This window comes from Rhinatrema bivittatum, chromosome 12 (assembly GCF_901001135.1).
Source record: "Rhinatrema bivittatum chromosome 12, aRhiBiv1.1, whole genome shotgun sequence".
NCBI lineage: Eukaryota > Metazoa > Chordata > Amphibia > Gymnophiona > Rhinatrematidae > Rhinatrema > Rhinatrema bivittatum.
In genome coordinates, this window is record NC_042626.1 from 52,090,347 (window position 1) to 52,107,861 (window position 17,515).

General features: G+C 47.6%; 1 protein-coding gene across 2 annotated transcripts in view; it reads left to right on the forward strand.

Annotated features, from left to right (window-relative positions):
* Positions 1–17,515, forward strand: part of PSME3 (proteasome activator subunit 3) — a 28,867-nt gene continuing 11,352 nt past the window's right edge. Inside the window, exons 1-8 of one of the 2 annotated variants that reach the window (XM_029573080.1) lie at positions 1–141; positions 2,650–2,682; positions 4,459–4,521; positions 11,175–11,270; positions 11,625–11,673; positions 12,259–12,371; positions 13,297–13,365; positions 14,603–14,670. In XM_029573080.1, the coding sequence (XP_029428940.1) occupies positions 100–141; positions 2,650–2,682; positions 4,459–4,521; positions 11,175–11,270; positions 11,625–11,673; positions 12,259–12,371; positions 13,297–13,365; positions 14,603–14,670 (533 nt within the window). In that variant the 5' untranslated portion in view covers positions 1–99. Of the gene's footprint in view, positions 142–642; positions 829–2,649; positions 2,683–4,458; positions 4,522–11,174; positions 11,271–11,624; positions 11,674–12,258; positions 12,372–13,296; positions 13,366–14,602; positions 14,671–17,515 lie in introns of those variants that run through there. The other variant, XM_029573079.1, reaches the window with a different exon arrangement.

Here is a 17,515-nt window from a genome sequence, read left to right on the forward strand (position 1 = left end):
ACGCTCCTCGGTGCCGGCGGGAGAGCTTTGGCGGCCTGAGACGCACGCGCGCGCGCGCTGGGCCCCTCCTCGCAGGCTGCCCGCTACGCTCCCCGCGCCATGGCCTCCTTGCTCAAAGTGGATCAGGAGCTGAAGAAGAAGGTGAGGTCCCGGATATGTGCGAGCTTGCTGCTTTCTCCCTCTCCCCCCAACCCTACACCAAACCCAGCTCGGCCTCTCTCCCCATCCATGCCCCCCTCCTTCTTCGACCCCAATTCCCTCAGTCCCTGATTGTCCCGGCCTGGTTCCCTTCTCCCCACGCTTGGCTCGGTCCGGTTTCTCTTTAGATTTTCAAAGGTGTCTGTGTAGCTGCGGCCCCGCTGTTTTGCCACATATTGCTTATTTCTCACTATTTTATGTGTTGGATGGGGGAACTGGAATCGCCACTTTTGTGCTGTATTCCTGCCTCCCAGCCACAACACCAGAACCTCTGACGTTTACAGCGTCCGTCCGTGCGGGCGGCTTGTGTATGATGCAATTTATAGCATGATGAAGCGATGACGTCACGCTCAGCCGGTGCAGCCATTGACAGCTCACGTGCACCCCCCGGTTCCAGGTGTGACGATGCTTGCCCTGAGGGTAACACTCACGAGTGTGATGTTTGACCAAGTTGGCAGGCTGCTGAGGGGATTTTGTTTTTTTGGTGACCCAGTTATTTTTCTTGATAACCCCCGAGTCTGCCATTGGTACCGAGTAGGGCAGGGGATATTCCTCTTCTGTCAAGTGCAATACGGTGGGGTTAATAACCTTTGCAAGACCAAGATGGCAGACCCTGAAATTTATGAGCGGGTTGGTTGATCTTGTTTCTTCTTTAGAACTGTATAATGAGCCACTTTTTCCTGTGTGGCTGGGACAGTTTTATATTTTGGAAGCCAAGTGAGGTGGGGGAAATGCTTGCTGTAGAGCTGTACGTTTTTGCTTTAAAAGTAACGTTTGTATTTATCACTGAATGCTTTTTCTGAACCAAAATTGCTTCACAAGTTAATACAGGTGGGGTTGGAATAAAGTTGGGGCCAGATATGGCATGACATAAATGTCATTGAAGCTTGGGGTTGATTTGGCCACCTGCTGAGGAAGTTGGTGGCTAGATTATATTTTATAGTTGCCATTGGTCACTGGTTTTCAGTTGCGCTGACCAGAATAAAAATTACTTGCTTCACTAGTATGGCAGTCTAGTGGAATCTTTTTCAATTTTTTAAGGTTAAGGCCCTCTTTACAACTGAATTTACTTCTTAAGATTGTTTTTAAACTGAAAAGTCTATCCAGAAGACAGTTACTGGTTGTTGGGGTTTTTTGTGCACACTATCTTTGATACATTTTAACCTGGGGTGTATCTAAAGAGAGGCTTTATGAAATTGTGATTGTACCGATTACTGTGTGTTGTGGTTTCCCTTATAATTCAGAAACAGATTCAGATAAGGGTCTGAATCTTTGGTGGTGCTTGGAATCGTAGAGAGGGATGTGACCTTTGTGATTTATACAGTGGGGTGTAATTATGGATGGTGGTATGGGACAAAGAAATTTATGCATGGGAATTGAATAGGACACCATGGAAAATCAGAGAACCAAGGCCCCTTAAAATGTTTTAGTTTCCAGGTGTTGTAGTGCAGTTTTAAAACTGGGTTTGCAAAGTTTGAGACACAGATTATTTATTACATGTTTATATTCTGCTTTTTGGCACTTCAAAGTGTACATCATTCAGGTACTATAATGAAAGATGCTGTAAGAGTAATTTTAAAAGGCATTTCCACCAGTAAATGGGCTTTAAACAATTTGCCCACCCTATATGTGGATCAAAGTATGTATCTGAGGTTTCTATGTGTGTACTTTCTCCTGCTACGAGAGGAAGCATTCCTGAAATTGGGGGAAGCTCCATACTTATGTGCACACTGTTGAATTTTCAAAAATATGCATATAACTGTTACCTGAAAATCTACCTGCACAAATTAGTAGATTGAAATGTGTGTGGGTAGTTTTTCTGGGATAACTTTCAAAGGGAATGTATGTACTTACTTTCTCTTTGAAAATTAGTGCAGTCTTGAGGTAAAAAATGGCTGCAGATTTGCACCAAGAGGGGCAGTTTTAAAATTTACCCTCTGTATAAATTCATGTGGTTTCTATTAGAAAATCAAAGTAACCTTTCACATTTGGCTTGTGTACTGTTTAGTGATGCCTTTGATAACCATAACAATTTGACACTTTCAGCACATTCTTATGAATGAGAGTTTGATTTTTGTTGTCATTGTTGCTGTTGGCATTTCTTGCACAAACTAGTCATATCACTACTGACAGCTAGGGTTAAGTTTCCAACTTACTTGTGGATTCTATTTTTTACATTAAGAGCCACTCTCTTTACTCCACATTTTTCACATCAAAAGAATTGTGCCCCTGATCCTTGGCAAGCTGCTTATCTGCGTGATAAACGTAAGCTGAAATATTGGAACTGTTAATGCTTGATCTGCTACATTTTCTCTCCTCTTCCCCTCACATTAGGCGCTTAAGCAGTTGCAGTGAGATAGCCTGGTAGTCCAGGTCTTGAAAATCTGAATTTAGCCAACTCTGGATTACATTTTTCTAAATTATTGTTGTTCCTCTTTATCTCCATTTCAGGTTGACTGCTTCCGTGAACGAATCACAAGTGAAGTAAGCATTCCTGCTTCTTTTAGTTCTTATAGTGGGTAACATTGCAGTGGGGCTGGTTGACTTGAGGGCTACATTCAGTAGTAGTACACACAGTCTGTCTCGTAAGGAGCTTTGAACAGAGCACCTCAAAACAGGCACTGAAGCCAAATGTAGCTTAACATTATTTTAATGACTGCTTCTGCGTCCAAGTCTTAAAGGAAATGAAGAAAGCATGCATGGGGATTACTTGCTTGTGTGGCAGTTACTAGCCTTAGCAGACAGCACAAGGCTAGTAACTGCCTTGATGCTTTAAATGCAACTGAAACATTGCTCCCTGCTTCAACGACAGGGGGAAAAGGGGAATTGTATTCAGACAACAACCAGGAGGGCCCCTACTTCTATTAATATGGGAGTAACCTGCCTAGAGTGGCAATTACTACCTTAAGTTTGCTGGGCAGACTGGATGGAGCATTTGGTCCTTTTCTGCCATCATTTCTATATTTCTATGGAATGCGAACCAGGAAAAAGATGTGTAAGACACCTTTACAAAGGACCCTTTCTCCCAGACTTTAGCTTTTGAAAAATGTTTTATTGTGTTATAACAGGCATTGACAAATTTTGTTTGGATCTAGGAGCCAGTCCAGAAGCTTAGAGCCAGCTGCTGAGACCTCTCTGACTCCCTCCCCTTCCCCACCCACTGCTGACCCACCAAAGTTAAAGGGAGAGCAGGGAGGTTAGTCACTTCCAATGTCTGCCGCAGCTCTAGGGCCTGATTTACTAAGGCTGTTTTCTCATCCTATATCTATGGGGGTGGGGGGTGGGGGGAGAGCTTACTAAATCAGGCCCTTAATGCAATTACATGGTGCTGGCAAAAGACCAAAACCAGCAGCCCCACCCCTCAAGGATGCTGTAGCTGCATGTGCAACCGCTCATCCATAGCTATGCCTGAGGCAATTGTCTCTTTGCTTCATGTATCTCTTGGCCCACCAGACACCCCCTCTCTTAACCCTTCCGCCTTGTCCTTGCCCACTCTTTCTACCCCCATTATCCCAGCATTCTGTCTTTCTCAAGTCTCCCCCTCTCAGCACTCACTCCCCATTACCCCCTTCTCCCCCATGCCAGCCAGCCAGTCACGCCCCTGACCCCCAGCCAGCCATTTCTGTACCAAGCCAGCCTAGGCTTCTCCAGCCAGTCACCCTTATCCAGTGGACTTCATACACTCCAGATTCCAGTGAGCCCCCCCCCCCCCCCCCCCTTTGCTGTCTGCTGAGCGACTGCCACCTCTGGAACAACTGCTGGCTCTTAAACTTATTTTAGAGCCGTGCACTGCTGGACAGAGAGAGCAATTGTTTCAGCAGCAGCAGAACTGCAGGAGGGAAAACATTTGGTGCTCAAAAGTCCTGGGCTCAGTGAAGTTTCTAGCTGCCATGGTGACCTGGTGCCTGGGATTTCTTGAGCTCTGTGTTACAAACTGCAAGTGTTCCTTTCTCGTATTATCTTCCCACCCCAGAGCCATGAAATAATGTGGGCTATCTAGGGAGCCAGAGGCCTGCTGTGCCAAATTCTCCCCCTTCCTTCTGCAAAGGAAATGCCAAAGGTGCAATGTTGAAGATTTATACATCTTTTCTTTCTGTATAATTGCTGTTGCTCATCAAGATGATACTGATCCCATTGGATCAGCTGCTGGGCTTGTGTCCGCATTTGTTGGATTATTGAAGGTGGATTGGGAGTTTGAGGATTTACTTTATAGCAGTTTAACCTTGTTGACAATCTCTTGGCATTTTCCCTCCCTCTCAGGCAGAGGACCTGGTTGCAAGCTTTTTTCCAAAGAAATTGTTAGAACTCGATGACTTCCTCAAGGTAAGTCATAATTTAGTAATAGGTAAGGACTCTTGTAGGGAGAAGCAGTGGCATCTCCCTTAGGCTGCTAGACATCTCTGCTATGAAATTAAGGTGCTTACTATGGCATTCTGTATGCTAATCTCTTTATTCTGATTGGCTTGGCATTCTAGTTGTACAAAACCTTGTGTTCCTACAGCAAGTCATCTTGTATACTAGCTGGCCTTGCTTGATGTTTCATATTTCAATGTATTTCTTTATTTAAACACATTTATACTCCATTCTGTTATATTTTACCTTAGGCAAACTACATTCCCTGTATGTACCCGGATCAGTCCAGACTGTGGGTTGAGCCTCCTTGTCCAGCAGATGGAGACAGACCAAAACTGAAAGTGAATCCTATATCAGGACAGAGCCTACCCTGCAGCCCTTCAGTATTTGTCTGTCTCAAGCAGATGGATCAGCTCACCCTGCAGTCTCCTGATCTTAGCTAGTCAGCCCTTGTTTTCATGTTCTTTTCTTTCCCTAACGGATCAAGCAAGTAGTAACGTTTCTAGAATTGTTTCAATCGTTAAAAAAAAAAATATATATATATCTTTTAATTTTGTTTGTGTCGGACTCTGCCTATTTCCTTTTTCACAGGAGACGCTTCGTCTCCTGGCTCTTGCCGGACTTAGGGGGGCTTGGCCCCTTGTGCATGGCATAGCCTAAGTCCTAGTTTGCTTCCTCGGTGTGGGGGGGGTGATACTGGTGGTCCAGTCACTCAAACCCCCCCCCCTTTCTCTGGCTGCCTTGGGGGCTCAGTGCTCCTCTTTTTTTCCTCTCAATTTGAAAAAAAAAACCCAAAAACAAAATCAATTAATAAAAGGGGGAAAGTTCTAAGTACCTTAAATTCACAAGCCGGCAGCCAGAACCATTAGTGCAGAGGAGCATGCAGGGTTCATTCTTCTGCCTCCGCTCCTGCCGGCAGCCAAATTTTTTCTCTCAGCTGATTTTGCTTGCAGATCGCGGCTCCTCTTCAGTGGGGATGCCGCGTCCTCACTCCTGCACTGTTTGTGGTGAGCCCTCGATGCGCCTATCGTGCGAGGGGCTCTGTTCAGCGTGCCTGCCGGGTGAGGAGGGTCCCTCCTCGGCAGCGATTCCAAATTTAGCCCGGGGTCGCACTTCTCTCTGCATGGCATGGCCGTTCCCGGGTCAGCAAACCGCAGGAACGGCAGATATGTTGGGTATTTCGGCAGCTCCCGATTCGGGGCTGCCAGGAGCCGATGACCCGAATTTTTCAGAGTTTCCCCCCGATTTGAGCCCCATGCCACCTCAGGATGAGGTCCCTGACCCCGCCGCCCCCCCCCCCCCCCCCAGCAAGGCCAGGCCCCATTTTTCCTTAGAATTTGTGCTCCTCATGCACAAATCTTACTTGGCCAGCTTGCAGGAGGAGGAGGACCCTTCCCCGGGTCCCCTGCCGGCGAAAAGTCCACGACTGACTCTGCCACCCGTTCCCCCACCCCTGAGCCACAGGGGCCTGTCAGGGTGCGGGTGGTCCCGGGGGTACCTCCCATCCCTGACCCTCTGGCGCCTCTGGTCACTCCGGATCCAGATCGCACCACTGATTTGGCGGGGGGCACTCCCCCCATTGGAGGGGGATGACCCCCCCCGGGTCCTCCATGTTTCAGAGGGAGGAATTGGAACCCCTCATTCCCTTTGTCCTCCAGGAGCTGGGAATTGAGGAGCCCCCTGTGGATACGCTGACAGCTTCGCTGCCCAAGACTCTGGCGAGTGCCTTTCCCTTCCATCCTATGCACAAATTGTTGTTCCTCCGGGAATGGGAAGCTCCCAAAGCGAGGCTCTGGGTCGGGAGGGCTATGGACAAGCTCTTCCCCCCTCCCGGAGGACTGCTTCGACATTCTGCACATTCCCACAGTAGATTCTTCTGTCTCTGCGGTCACCAAACACACCACTATTCCAGTAGTGTGGGCGATGGCCCTAAAGGATGTACAGGATCGTAAGCTCGAAGCTCATCTCAAACGCATCTTCGAGGTTCTGGCTCTGGGGGTCTGGGTGACTATCTGCAGCAGTCTCATGCAGCGGGCAGATCTTAGGTGGGTTCAACAATTGCCGGTCTGCAGAGGCGGAGCAGGCTGAATGGTTGGAAGGCATCATCGCGTATGGAGCAGATGTGCTGTACGACCTTCTCCGCATCCAGGGGAAAGCGATGGTCTCGGCGGTATCCACCAGAAGGCTCCTCTGGTTGCGCAATTGGTCAGCGGACCCATCATCCAAGGCACGTTGCCTTTCAAGGGTAAGTTGCTCTTTGGAGAGGACCTTGAGCAGCTTATTAACTCCTTGGGGGGAAAACAAGGTTCATAAGCTGCCTGAGGACCGTCCGAAACAATTTAGGTCCTTTGCGCCCTCCCATCCTCGATTCCGGGGTCAACGGAGATATATGCCTCGTGGGCGCGGTGGCTCCTCTAGAGGTTATTCTTCCCGGTCCCAATCTTGGTCCCAGCCCTTTTGTGGGCGCAGGCCCTTCCGCGAGGAGGCCTCTCAGTGCCCCACCCCAAAACCCGCTTCACAATGAAATTCGGTTGACCCAATCCTCGGTCCCCTATCTGGGTGGTCGTCTCTCCCTGTTCTTCGAGGAGTGGGTCAAAATCATGTCGGACCAGTGGGTTCTCGAGATTGTCCGAGATGGTTATGCTTTAGAATTTGTTTGAGACCTGCCGGACCTCTTCGTTGTCTCTCCTTGCAGCTGTCTCAAGCGGGAGGTGGTGGACCAAACAGGCTCCTGAGTCTGGGCGCCATTGTCCCAGTCCTGCAAGAGGAACTCGGCACCGGCCAGTATTCCATTTACTTCGTGGTACCCAAGAAGGACGGTGCCTTTTGTCCTATCTTGGACCTCAAGAGGGTCAACCGGGCCCTCAAGATCCCACATGTTCGCATGGAAACTCTGAGGGTGGTCATCGCAGCGGTTCATCGCGGCTAGTTCCTTGCCTCTCTCGATTTGACGGAAGCCTTCTTCCACATTCCTATTCGCCACGATCACCAGAAGTATCTTCGCTTCCACATCCTCAACCGGGATTTTCAGTTTCGGGCATTGCCTTTCGGTCTCGCCACTGCGCCGCGCACCTTCACCAAGGTCATGGTGGTGGTGGTGGCTGCCCTCTGCCGAGAAGGAGTCCTGGTCCACCCCTATCTGGACGACTGGCCCGTGAGGGCCAAGTCGGAGAGTCGCTGCCGACAGGCAGTAGATTGGGTTCTAGCTCTCCTCACTTCCCTGGGGTGGATAGTCAATTTTCCCAAAAGCAATCTTCAGCCTTCTTGGGTGTTGGAATTTTTGGGGGCCCGCTTTGATACTTGGATCGGCAAGGTGTCCCTGCCTCGCGCTTGAGCTCTCAAACTTATCGCTCCCTCTCTCGACAGCATGGGACTACCTTCAAGTTCTGGGCTCCATGGCCTCCCCTGGGCGTTTGCGCATATGCGTCCATTACAGAGAGCTTTGCTATCCTGTTGGCAGCCGGTGTCGGAACAGTTTCACACGGTTCTCCCGCTTTCGGCCTCTACCATCGCCGCCTTGCAATGGTGGCGCTTCCTCATCTTCTCCAGGGAATGCCTGTTCAGACTCCACAGTGGCGGGTAGTGACCATGGATGCCAGTCTCTCCGGCTGGGGAGCAGTCTGCCAGTCCCAGACCACGCGGGGAATTTGGTGACCGGTTCAGTCTCATTGGCACATCAATCGGCTGGAGGCCCAGGCAGTGCATCTGGCGCTACAGGAGTTTCTACCCTTAATCCGCTGCAAGGCGGTGAGGGTCCTATCCGACAACTCCACCACAGTTGCTTATATCAACTGCCAGGGGGGCACTCGCAGTCACCTGGTGGCTCTAGAAGCCAGCCGAGCTTCATCTGGATTGCCTGGCGGCCTCTCATATAGCGGGCAAGGAGAATGTACAGGCCGATTTCCTCAGTCGCCAGTCCCTCGATCCGGGAGAGTGGGAACTCTCAGGCGAATCCATGGATCTGATCGTCGCCAGGTGGGGTCCCCCTCACCTGGACCTCATGACGACCTTGCGCAATGCTAAGGCCAACAGGTTCTTCAGCCGCTGGAGAGAGCACTACTCTGAGGGAGTGGATGCTCTAGCTCTCCCCTGGCCCGCAGACGTCCTTCTCTACGTGTTCCCTCCATGGCCTCTGGTGGAAAAGTTCTTCGAAGAATAGAACTCCACCAAGGGCCAGTGGTCCTGGTAGCACCCGAATGGCCTCGCAGACCGTGGTTCACGGATCTCGTCAACCTGGCAATGGACGGGCCTCTTCGGCTCGGCCATCTTCCTCGTCTGCTTCGGCAGGGGCCCGTATTTTTCGACCAGGCCGATCGCTTTTGTCTAGCGGCCTGGCTTTTGAACAGAGACGTCTGAGGCATAAGGGCTATAAGGAGGAAGTTATCTCCACTCTTCTGTGGGCTTGCAAGCAGTCTACTTCGCTGACTTATATACGTGTTTGGAAAGCTTTTGAGACTGTCTGCGCGGAATCGGGTGTTTCGGCGCGCTCCGCTCCAATTTCATTGGTACTACCCTTCCTCCAGAAGGGTCTCTCCAAGGGTCTCTCCTTCGGTTCACTGGACGTGCAAGTGTCTGCTCTCTGCGTCCTTCTCGATAGAGTCGACAGTCATCCATTGGCGGCTCACCCAGACGTGATTCGGTTCTTGAAAGGCATCAAGCACCTGTGGCCACCCATTGGCTCCACTTGTCCGTCGTGGAGTCTTAATCTTGTCCTTCGGGCTCTCTGTACGGCTCTGTTTGAGCCCCTCCGTCAGGCTACGGTAAAGGATCTCACGCTCAAGACGGTTTTTCTTGTCTCTATCTCTTCCACTCGGCGAGATTCAGAGATCCAAGCGTTGTCTTGTCGGGAACCTTTTCTGCGGTTTTTCTGATTCCAGAGTCTCTCTCAAAACGGTGCCTTCTTTCTTGCCGTCTCTGCCTTCCATGTCAGCCAGTCGGTGGAGCTTCCAGCGTTCTCTCCAGAGGAGATTACAGGTAACGCTGGGGGCGACCTTCACCGGCTTGATGTTAAACGCGTTTTATTCCGGTACCTCTAGATTACCAATGATTTTCGGGTCTCTGATCATCTCTTTGTCCTCTGGAGTGGTCCAAATCGGGGCAAACCGGCCTCTAAGACTACCATTGCTCGGTGGTTAAAGGAGGCAATTTCCTCGGCCTACCTTTGTCAAGGTCGGGCGGTTCCTGAGGGCCTAAAGGCTCATTCGCTGCGTTCTCAAGCTACTTCCTGGGTGGACAATCAATCGGTTTCTCCGCAAGAAATTTGCAGGGCCGCTACATGGACGTCCCTGCATACTTTTACTCAACACTACCACCTGGATGTGCAAGTACCAGTCTTTGGTTCTTTTGGTAGGCAAGTGCTTCGAGCGGGACTGTCTCGGTCCCACCCGGTTTAGGGAAGCTTTGGTACATCCCACGGTCTGGACTGATCTGGGTACGTACAGGGAAAGGGAAAGGAAAATTAGTTCTTACCTGTTAATTTTCATTCCTGTAGTACCACGGATATTCTAGACGCCCTTCCCTGCTTATTCTTTCATGTCATCCACTCGAAGCTTTTTTCTTGCAGATTTTCGGAAGTCTACTGTATTCTTCTCTTCAGTACACCGGAAGCATTGGTTGTGGTGACCAAGTATATGCAAGAGTGTTTCTTTCTACAGAGTTCCTTAAAACGTTGTTGAGTTGCTCAATTGAGTTTTATAGTTACTTGCTTGATCCTGTTTTTGGTGTCTTTTTCTGCTTTGACAATGGTTATACTGAAGGACTGCAGGGTAGGCTCTGTCCTGATATAGGACACCCTTTCAGTTTTGGTCTGTCTCCATCTGCTGGACAGGAGGCTCAACCCACGGTCTGGACTGATCCGTGGTACTACAGGAACGAAAATTAACAGGTAAGAACTAATTTTCCTGTAAAACACATACACTCCTAAATAAACAAAAACATAATGGCAAAGAATTAAAACCAGTGGTGACCTGCAGTCGCTTCAGCTGAACTATGTTCACTGTTTCTGTTCCCTAATCACAAAGCTTTAAATACAGGAAAAGCTTTCTTGTGCTCTCCCCTGCCTAGCCTGTTGGAGCAAAGTGCATTTGTAAAAGAGTAGGGAGCCTTTGGGGAGAGGAAAGAACAGTTCTTGACATTCACTGGCCTGGAGTTTCCAAAAGAGCTGCTGCTTTTCTTTTAATGTTTTTCCCTTTTCTGAGTTGGCTGTATTGGAGTGCAGCTTGAGGTGAAATGCTTCTCTCAGAGGGTACAGCTTAGAACTGTGCACCCTTCCTAGGGGACCTGCTCAAATGATTTCTCTGCAAGGTGGGTCTTGTGCACTTGCCTGCTTTCTTTATTCCCCGTTGAGTCTTTCACGGTGCTGCTTGGGAGAGCAGTCCTTCCAGGTCTGGTCTTATTTTGCTACACAGGATGCACCAAATTACAAATGAACTTCACTAAAAAGTTGTTTTCACTGTCTTAGGTGCTGTATTTTAGAACCGTATGCCTTTTTTTGAATCATTCCAGCCATGCCAACTGTTACACTGGGATAGTGTAAAATATTTCTTTATAATTACTTTTCATGTTACAAAATCGATACTTCCACATTTTGACTGTGTCTTATCTGTTGCATCCCCTTTGTTCAGAATCCAGACCTCAACATCCAGGATTTAACACTGATCCACGCGGAGATGAATATGCCAGTCCCTGACCCTATTCTCCTTACCAACAGTCACGATGCTGTAAGTGTACCTCCACTGCCCTGCCTTAGGTGCATGTTGATGCCTGTCTCTGGTGTTGTAGAACTTGCTGACACTATAAAAAAAACTTCCATTTACCTCCCCCATGTGTGCTGGCTCTTAATATTGCTATGGTTAATGCTGGAGTTAAAGCCATTTCTTTTTTTTTTTAATTTGCACTGAATAAGGTAACAGGTTTTTCTGTTTGAGTGTATTTGTGTTCAGTAGTGGCTTGGTGGAAGAGAATATTTTGAAAGGATGGCAGTGTACATGATTCTACAACTGCACTGTTCTAGAGAAAAAAAGTCACATTTTGTTCCCTTATTTTGCACATTGAACTGTTCCTGTATTCCGCAGCCAAATTTGAAAAAGAGAAAACTGGATGAGAATGATGAAAATTTCTCAGGTAGGCAAATGGAAAGTGGATGAGCCCAGTCTTTTGCCTATGCTTTTGCTAAGCAATGCATTCAATCTCCTGTCTTTTGGCCCCTCCCACCTCCATGCAGCCATTGTGGATATCAAATCCAGCTATCAGGTGTCATCTTTTCCTCTGCAGCATTCCTGTCCATCCTCTGGTGTGGGGAACTGAAACCAGGTTTCCCCCATCCGGCTGGTTCATTACTTGCAATTGGGCTGAGCCCCACTAAATATACTAACAAGGCAATGGGTCGGCTAAGATTGAAGACGTTGTGCACGTATGAGAGGGGCCTTCCGCTTTCCTGTGTGCTTCAGCTGTATGTTCCAGCTCTTGTCATGTTCTCAGAGCCCAGTTAAATAACGTTCGCTCCGGCTCCTATTTAACTTTTAGTGGGGATGTTTTTATTTTGTAGTTTCATGTTAGTCTCCCACCTTGCAGTATGCTTAAGGTGCCAGTGCCGGGAGGGCAGATTTTGGAGGATGTGTTTTCTAGCGTTATGTTTAGATTGGAAACATTTTAGGCTTTACTTGGGATTGAAGTGTCTTATTCACCCCCATCCCATAAAATGTGCAGGTACGAAAGTGTTTGTCATGCCCAATGGCATGCTGAAGAGCAACCATCAGCTGGTGGATATCATTGAGAAGGTGAAGCCCGAGATCCGATTGCTGATTGAGAAGTGCAACACAGTAAGTCAGCCCCCACCCACCGACTCCTCCACCTTCTTTGTTTATAACCAAGTACCTCCATGTCTAATCCAAGCCTGTTCCTGCCAGGAGAGATGTATTCCTGCCTTTCTTAGGGAGCTCATCTCCCAGCAGGCAGTGAGGTAGAAGCAAGCTCGGCTCGGCTTGTCCTTCTGGATAATAGGGTTGTGTGCTTAGCCTAAATATAAAGGCCACCTGCTAATGTGGACTGCAGGGATATTTACTTCCATCTCAGAAGGGAGACAGTTTCCTTGATACCTTGTATATGTTCCATCTCTATAATCATTAATTCCCGAACGAGCTGGAGAAAAGACATAAACCTGCCTTTGCATTTCCAGTTTCTCCAAAGATGATTTTCTTGTAAAGGAGGGATTAAATTGCTCTCCTCTCCAATCCCCATTACATATAGGATTGGCTGACTCTGGGAAGGAGAACTTATCTGATTCAGATTTGGCCATGCTCAGTAGCGACTTAAGAAACCTCTCTGTCCATTAATGTTTTCAGTCTAAACACGGGTGGACAGTTGTCTGCAACACTAAAATTATCCAGTTTCACACTGTCCTTTGTCACATCAGTCGTTTCAGGTTACATCACAAAACCAGATGTGAAATGTGTGTCAGAATGAGCCATGCACAACAGGAGCACGTACAGTCCCTGTTTCTAACAACTGGATCTTGCTGGTTTGTGGGAATCCCACAGAAAGCGTGATGCTGTCGGGCATGTCACCTGCAGGCTGGAAAACCTGTTGTACTTGGCATTTCAGTTAGAGTGAGAATTTTCTAGTCTACTGTATTTAACCCATACTACTGGTGTTTTGCGGTCCATCCAATCAGTGTGTGACAAGGTTATATTGTGCTGAGTATTTTGGCATATTATGCATCTAATAACATTTATTTATTTTTTTAAGGTAAAAATGTGGGTTCAGCTCCTCATCCCAAGGATAGAGGATGGCAACAACTTTGGGGTGTCTATTCAGGTATCTGACTTTCAGTGTTTTGTTTTGTTTTTTTCAGTGAAGTTGACATGATGATGATATGTACATGTTCTTGAATAAAACCTTTCCAGTATGGGGGAGATGTTGGGGAACCTGGATCCTGCCTGCTGGCAGAGTGAAAAGACTTCTTAATACTGGGAAGAGTCGCATATTTGGCACGGTGCACTTATTTGAATGGAGGGGATGGAGATGTCGCACTGCTTTTCAGGTCTCTTTTTTGAGAGGCTGGGTTAGAGGTTTCAGCCCAAGGGGGGCAGCCAGAATTTATTTTATTATTTTTTTTATTTTTTTTTAATTTTATATTCTGCCTTTTGTGTCACTTCAAAGCAATTACATTCAGGAGCTTCAGGTGTTTTCGTGTCCCCAAAGGGCTTACAATTTGTTTGTACCTGAAGCAGTGGAGCGTGGAATGTCTTGCCCAAGGTTACAGGGAGTGTCGGGTTGATGTGAACCCTGGCTTCCCTGGCTCGCAGCCTGTTGCTCTAACCACTAGACTACTCCTCCAGTCTTGGCTGGCTGTTTGATCCTTCAGCCATCAGAGTTTGCAGGAAGCACTCTGAATTTTCTTGCCATACATTTAGCATCATTTACATATATGTTCCATAATGATTACATTTACATATATGTTCCATAATGATTACATTTACATATATGTTCCATAATGATTACATTTACATATATGTTCCATAATGATTAGACAGTTGAATTTTTTTTTCTTTACTGATTTAAAACTTTTTTTCATAGTCATTGGCTAAGAGCTTTTAAGAGGATTAGATTTAGGCATAGGGGCTGCAGGACAGTGGAAATGGGGATGCGAAGTGATTTCCAGGTGTCCGAGGTTCTGTTGGACACTCGCTCAGTGTGACAAGTCTTATCTCTGGTTAATAAGCAGGCAGTACAAGAAAGGGCATCTTCCAAATCTTCGTGACCATGGAGCAAAGCTAGAACAGCTATGGTGTCATGGCAAGCGTGTGTGGTGGTTTTTTTTTTTTTGTTTTGTAATGAATTTATAATGCAGTGGTTATAAAATTTTAACTCTTACCCTAAAAGCTTTCATCATAACAGAGTGTTTTCTTGGGATTTTATTTTATTTTTTCATGTTTTCTCTGTATCTTGCCTTGAAGAGAAGATTCCCAATTTTTTTCCCAGAACCTCCTCTTTCCAGGGTCAGCACTAGATGTTTGTTAGAAATTGTATTTTTTTATTTTTCTGTGTGTAGGAAGAGACGGTGGCAGAACTTCGGACCGTTGAAAGTGAGGCTGCCTCCTATCTGGACCAGATATCCAGGTGTGTGTGAGGTACAAAATGTAGTGATAAACTTGGCTAGAGTCTAGGTGGTTACTGGCAACAGAAGCTACAATAGTTTTGTTGGTTTTATTTATTTATTTATTTTCCATTTTAAGTAGATGCCGAATTTGCAAGTATTCCCGTTAAAATTTGTTTCCTCCTGTTACTTTGGCCTTCCTGCTCAATTGAAACCAGCCTCTGCTGGGCTACAGTGTAGTGAAACCTACATTCACATCTACCTTGGATATTCCTTCCCACCCACCCCACCCCCCTCACAGTTTTATATCCTCTTCCAACTCTGCTCAGCGACCAGTCCTCAGACAGAGGGCTAACTTGTGACCCTCAGTGTGACCACATAGTGTCACTGTTAAGCGATGGCCAGCACGTCCCTCCCTTCACAGCATCCTGAGCCATTGCCTCACCTGGCAATCGGATCCTGGTTCGTCACATGGCAATATGCAGCGCAACCCACTGGGCCAGCCCACGGCTGAATGGTTTTAATAATCATAATATGACTGATAAGAGTACCTTTCATTCGGATCTGCTTTACTGTGTAATAACTGGTGAAGCCTGCATTCTGCTTACTGGCTGCCAGTTTGGTTTCTGATAATCAGCAATGTTATAATTCTGACTACCCAGTAATAATAATCTTGGCTGGGTAAAGTGAGGCACAGCGAGATAAAGCAACTATGTGGAAGTTATGCAGAGAGTCAGTGGGAGAGTGGGATGTGATTGTCTCAGAAGATCTTGTTATTCCTGGTTCACTGCACCTCATATACAATTACTTCTTTGTGCTTGAGCCAAACAATTACTTGAAATTAAATTGCATACCGTGTGTAGCTTAGTTTTTCTTTCTAAACTTTCATTCCCTGTACATACCCAAATCAGTCCAGACTCCTGGTTTTTGCCTCCCTTCTAGCAGATGGAGACAGAGAAAGTTTCACGGACACAGCCACATAACCCGAGGTGCCACCTGCAGTTCCTCAGTATTTCTCTGTCTCCAGCAGATGGTGGAGATGCAAAATCTGCAGTCTAAGACTAGTTAAAAAAAAAAAAAAAAAAAGGGAGAGAAGTTTGGACTGTACAAGATTTGCCTCCCAGGGGGGGTTGGTAGGACCTGGTGGGGCCATCCTCCCTGGTATTTGAGGCGGACAAGCAGGGGGTTGGGAACCTTTTCTTGCTCAATCCCTTACCACCGGGGGACCAGTTCCCTCGCCCTCAGGAGGACATACAGAGCCTGCTGCCACTCTTCAGTTTGCAGGGAAGTGGGTTTTGGGTTTTTTTGTTTTGTTTTTTATTCACTCTAGTAAAGTTTAAAAAATAAGAGAGAGAGCAGTTTTATTGTGTGCTTTCGTCAGTAGTGGAGCTTCAGCCTCTTAAGGGGAGGTCATGCGGCTTTTTCCTGTAGCGATCCTGGGGCTGCTGCCTGCTTCCATTGTCCCAGTGTCCCTGACAGCATGCTGCGCGGCTCTCTGTACGGCATGAGGCGATGTGCAGGGGCTACGAGGGTTCAGCAAGTCCTAGAGATGCCCGCACCGGCGAGCGTGGCAGATAACTTCTCTGAGACTTCAGAAGATGAGGATCCGCAGGCGCAGGTCCCCTAGGACACAGATCTGGCTCTACAGGACCAGACCCGGAAGAAGAGTGGGGAAAGCCTCTGCTGCAGTAGGGGATGACTTGAAGGTGATTTGTCTTTTCCACAGGAAGAAGTTGAGTCCTCTGATTCCCCATGTCCTGGAGGAATTGGGGATAAAGGTTCCACGAGAGGATTCAGATCAGGAAGATGTAGATTCGGTCATGGATGGCCTACGGGATCCAGCACAAGCTTTTACTTTCCATAAGTCAGTCCAGAAATTGGTGTTCAGGGAGTGGGATACTCCTGAGACTGGCTTGAAGATTGGCAGAGTATTGGATAAATGATATCCTTTGCCTGAGGATATGCTTGAGCTCCTGAAGGTCCCGAAGGTGGATGCCTCTGTGTTGGCTGTTTCTAAGAAGATGACCATTCAGGTGGCTGGTTCTGCAGCACTGAAAGACCTTCAGGATGGGAAGCTTGAAGATCACCTACGGACAGATCCATGTCTGACTCAGAGGCGAATCAGGTGGAGCGGCTGGAAGCTGTGGTTGTCTGTTGGGCCGATGCGCTATATGACCTCATTAGGACTTCTTCCAGAATGAAGATGTCAGTGGTATCAGCCAGGAGACTCCTTTGGTTGAGAAACTGGTCAGTGGATGTTTCATCCAAGTCTCAGTTGGGAGCATTACCTTTTAAAGGCAAGCTGCTCTTGAGCAGAACTTGGAGGAGTGTCAAACATCTGGGGGAGAATAAAGGTCATAAATTGCCTGAGGATAAAACAAAAGGAGGAAAAGGATCCTTTCCTTCGCGTTCTCATTTCAGAGATAATAAGCGGTTTTGGCTGAACAGGGCTTCAGGTGGCATCCAGAGGCAGTCTTCGGGAGGTAGCCATCTTGGAACTAGTCCTTGTGCGGGCGAAAGCCGAACAGAGATGACTCTGGCCAGGGTGGTAGAGCCAAATCTGCCCAATGAAGCGAGGCCAGTCCATGCCTCGGTTTTGGCCCATAGGAGGTCGGTTGACTCTCCTTTTATTTTTTATGAGGAATGGGCCAAGATCATGTCGGACCAGTGAGTCTTGTGTGATAAGTCAAGGTTACACTTTAGAATTTGCTCGTCTGCTAAGAGACTTATTCATGGTCTCCCTGTGCGCTTATGAGGGAAAAAGGCGGGTGGTACAACAAACAATCAGTTGCCTACAGATGCTGGGAGCCATTATTCTTGTCCCCCTGGAGGAGTGGAAGACAGGCTGCTATTCCAATTATTTCGTCG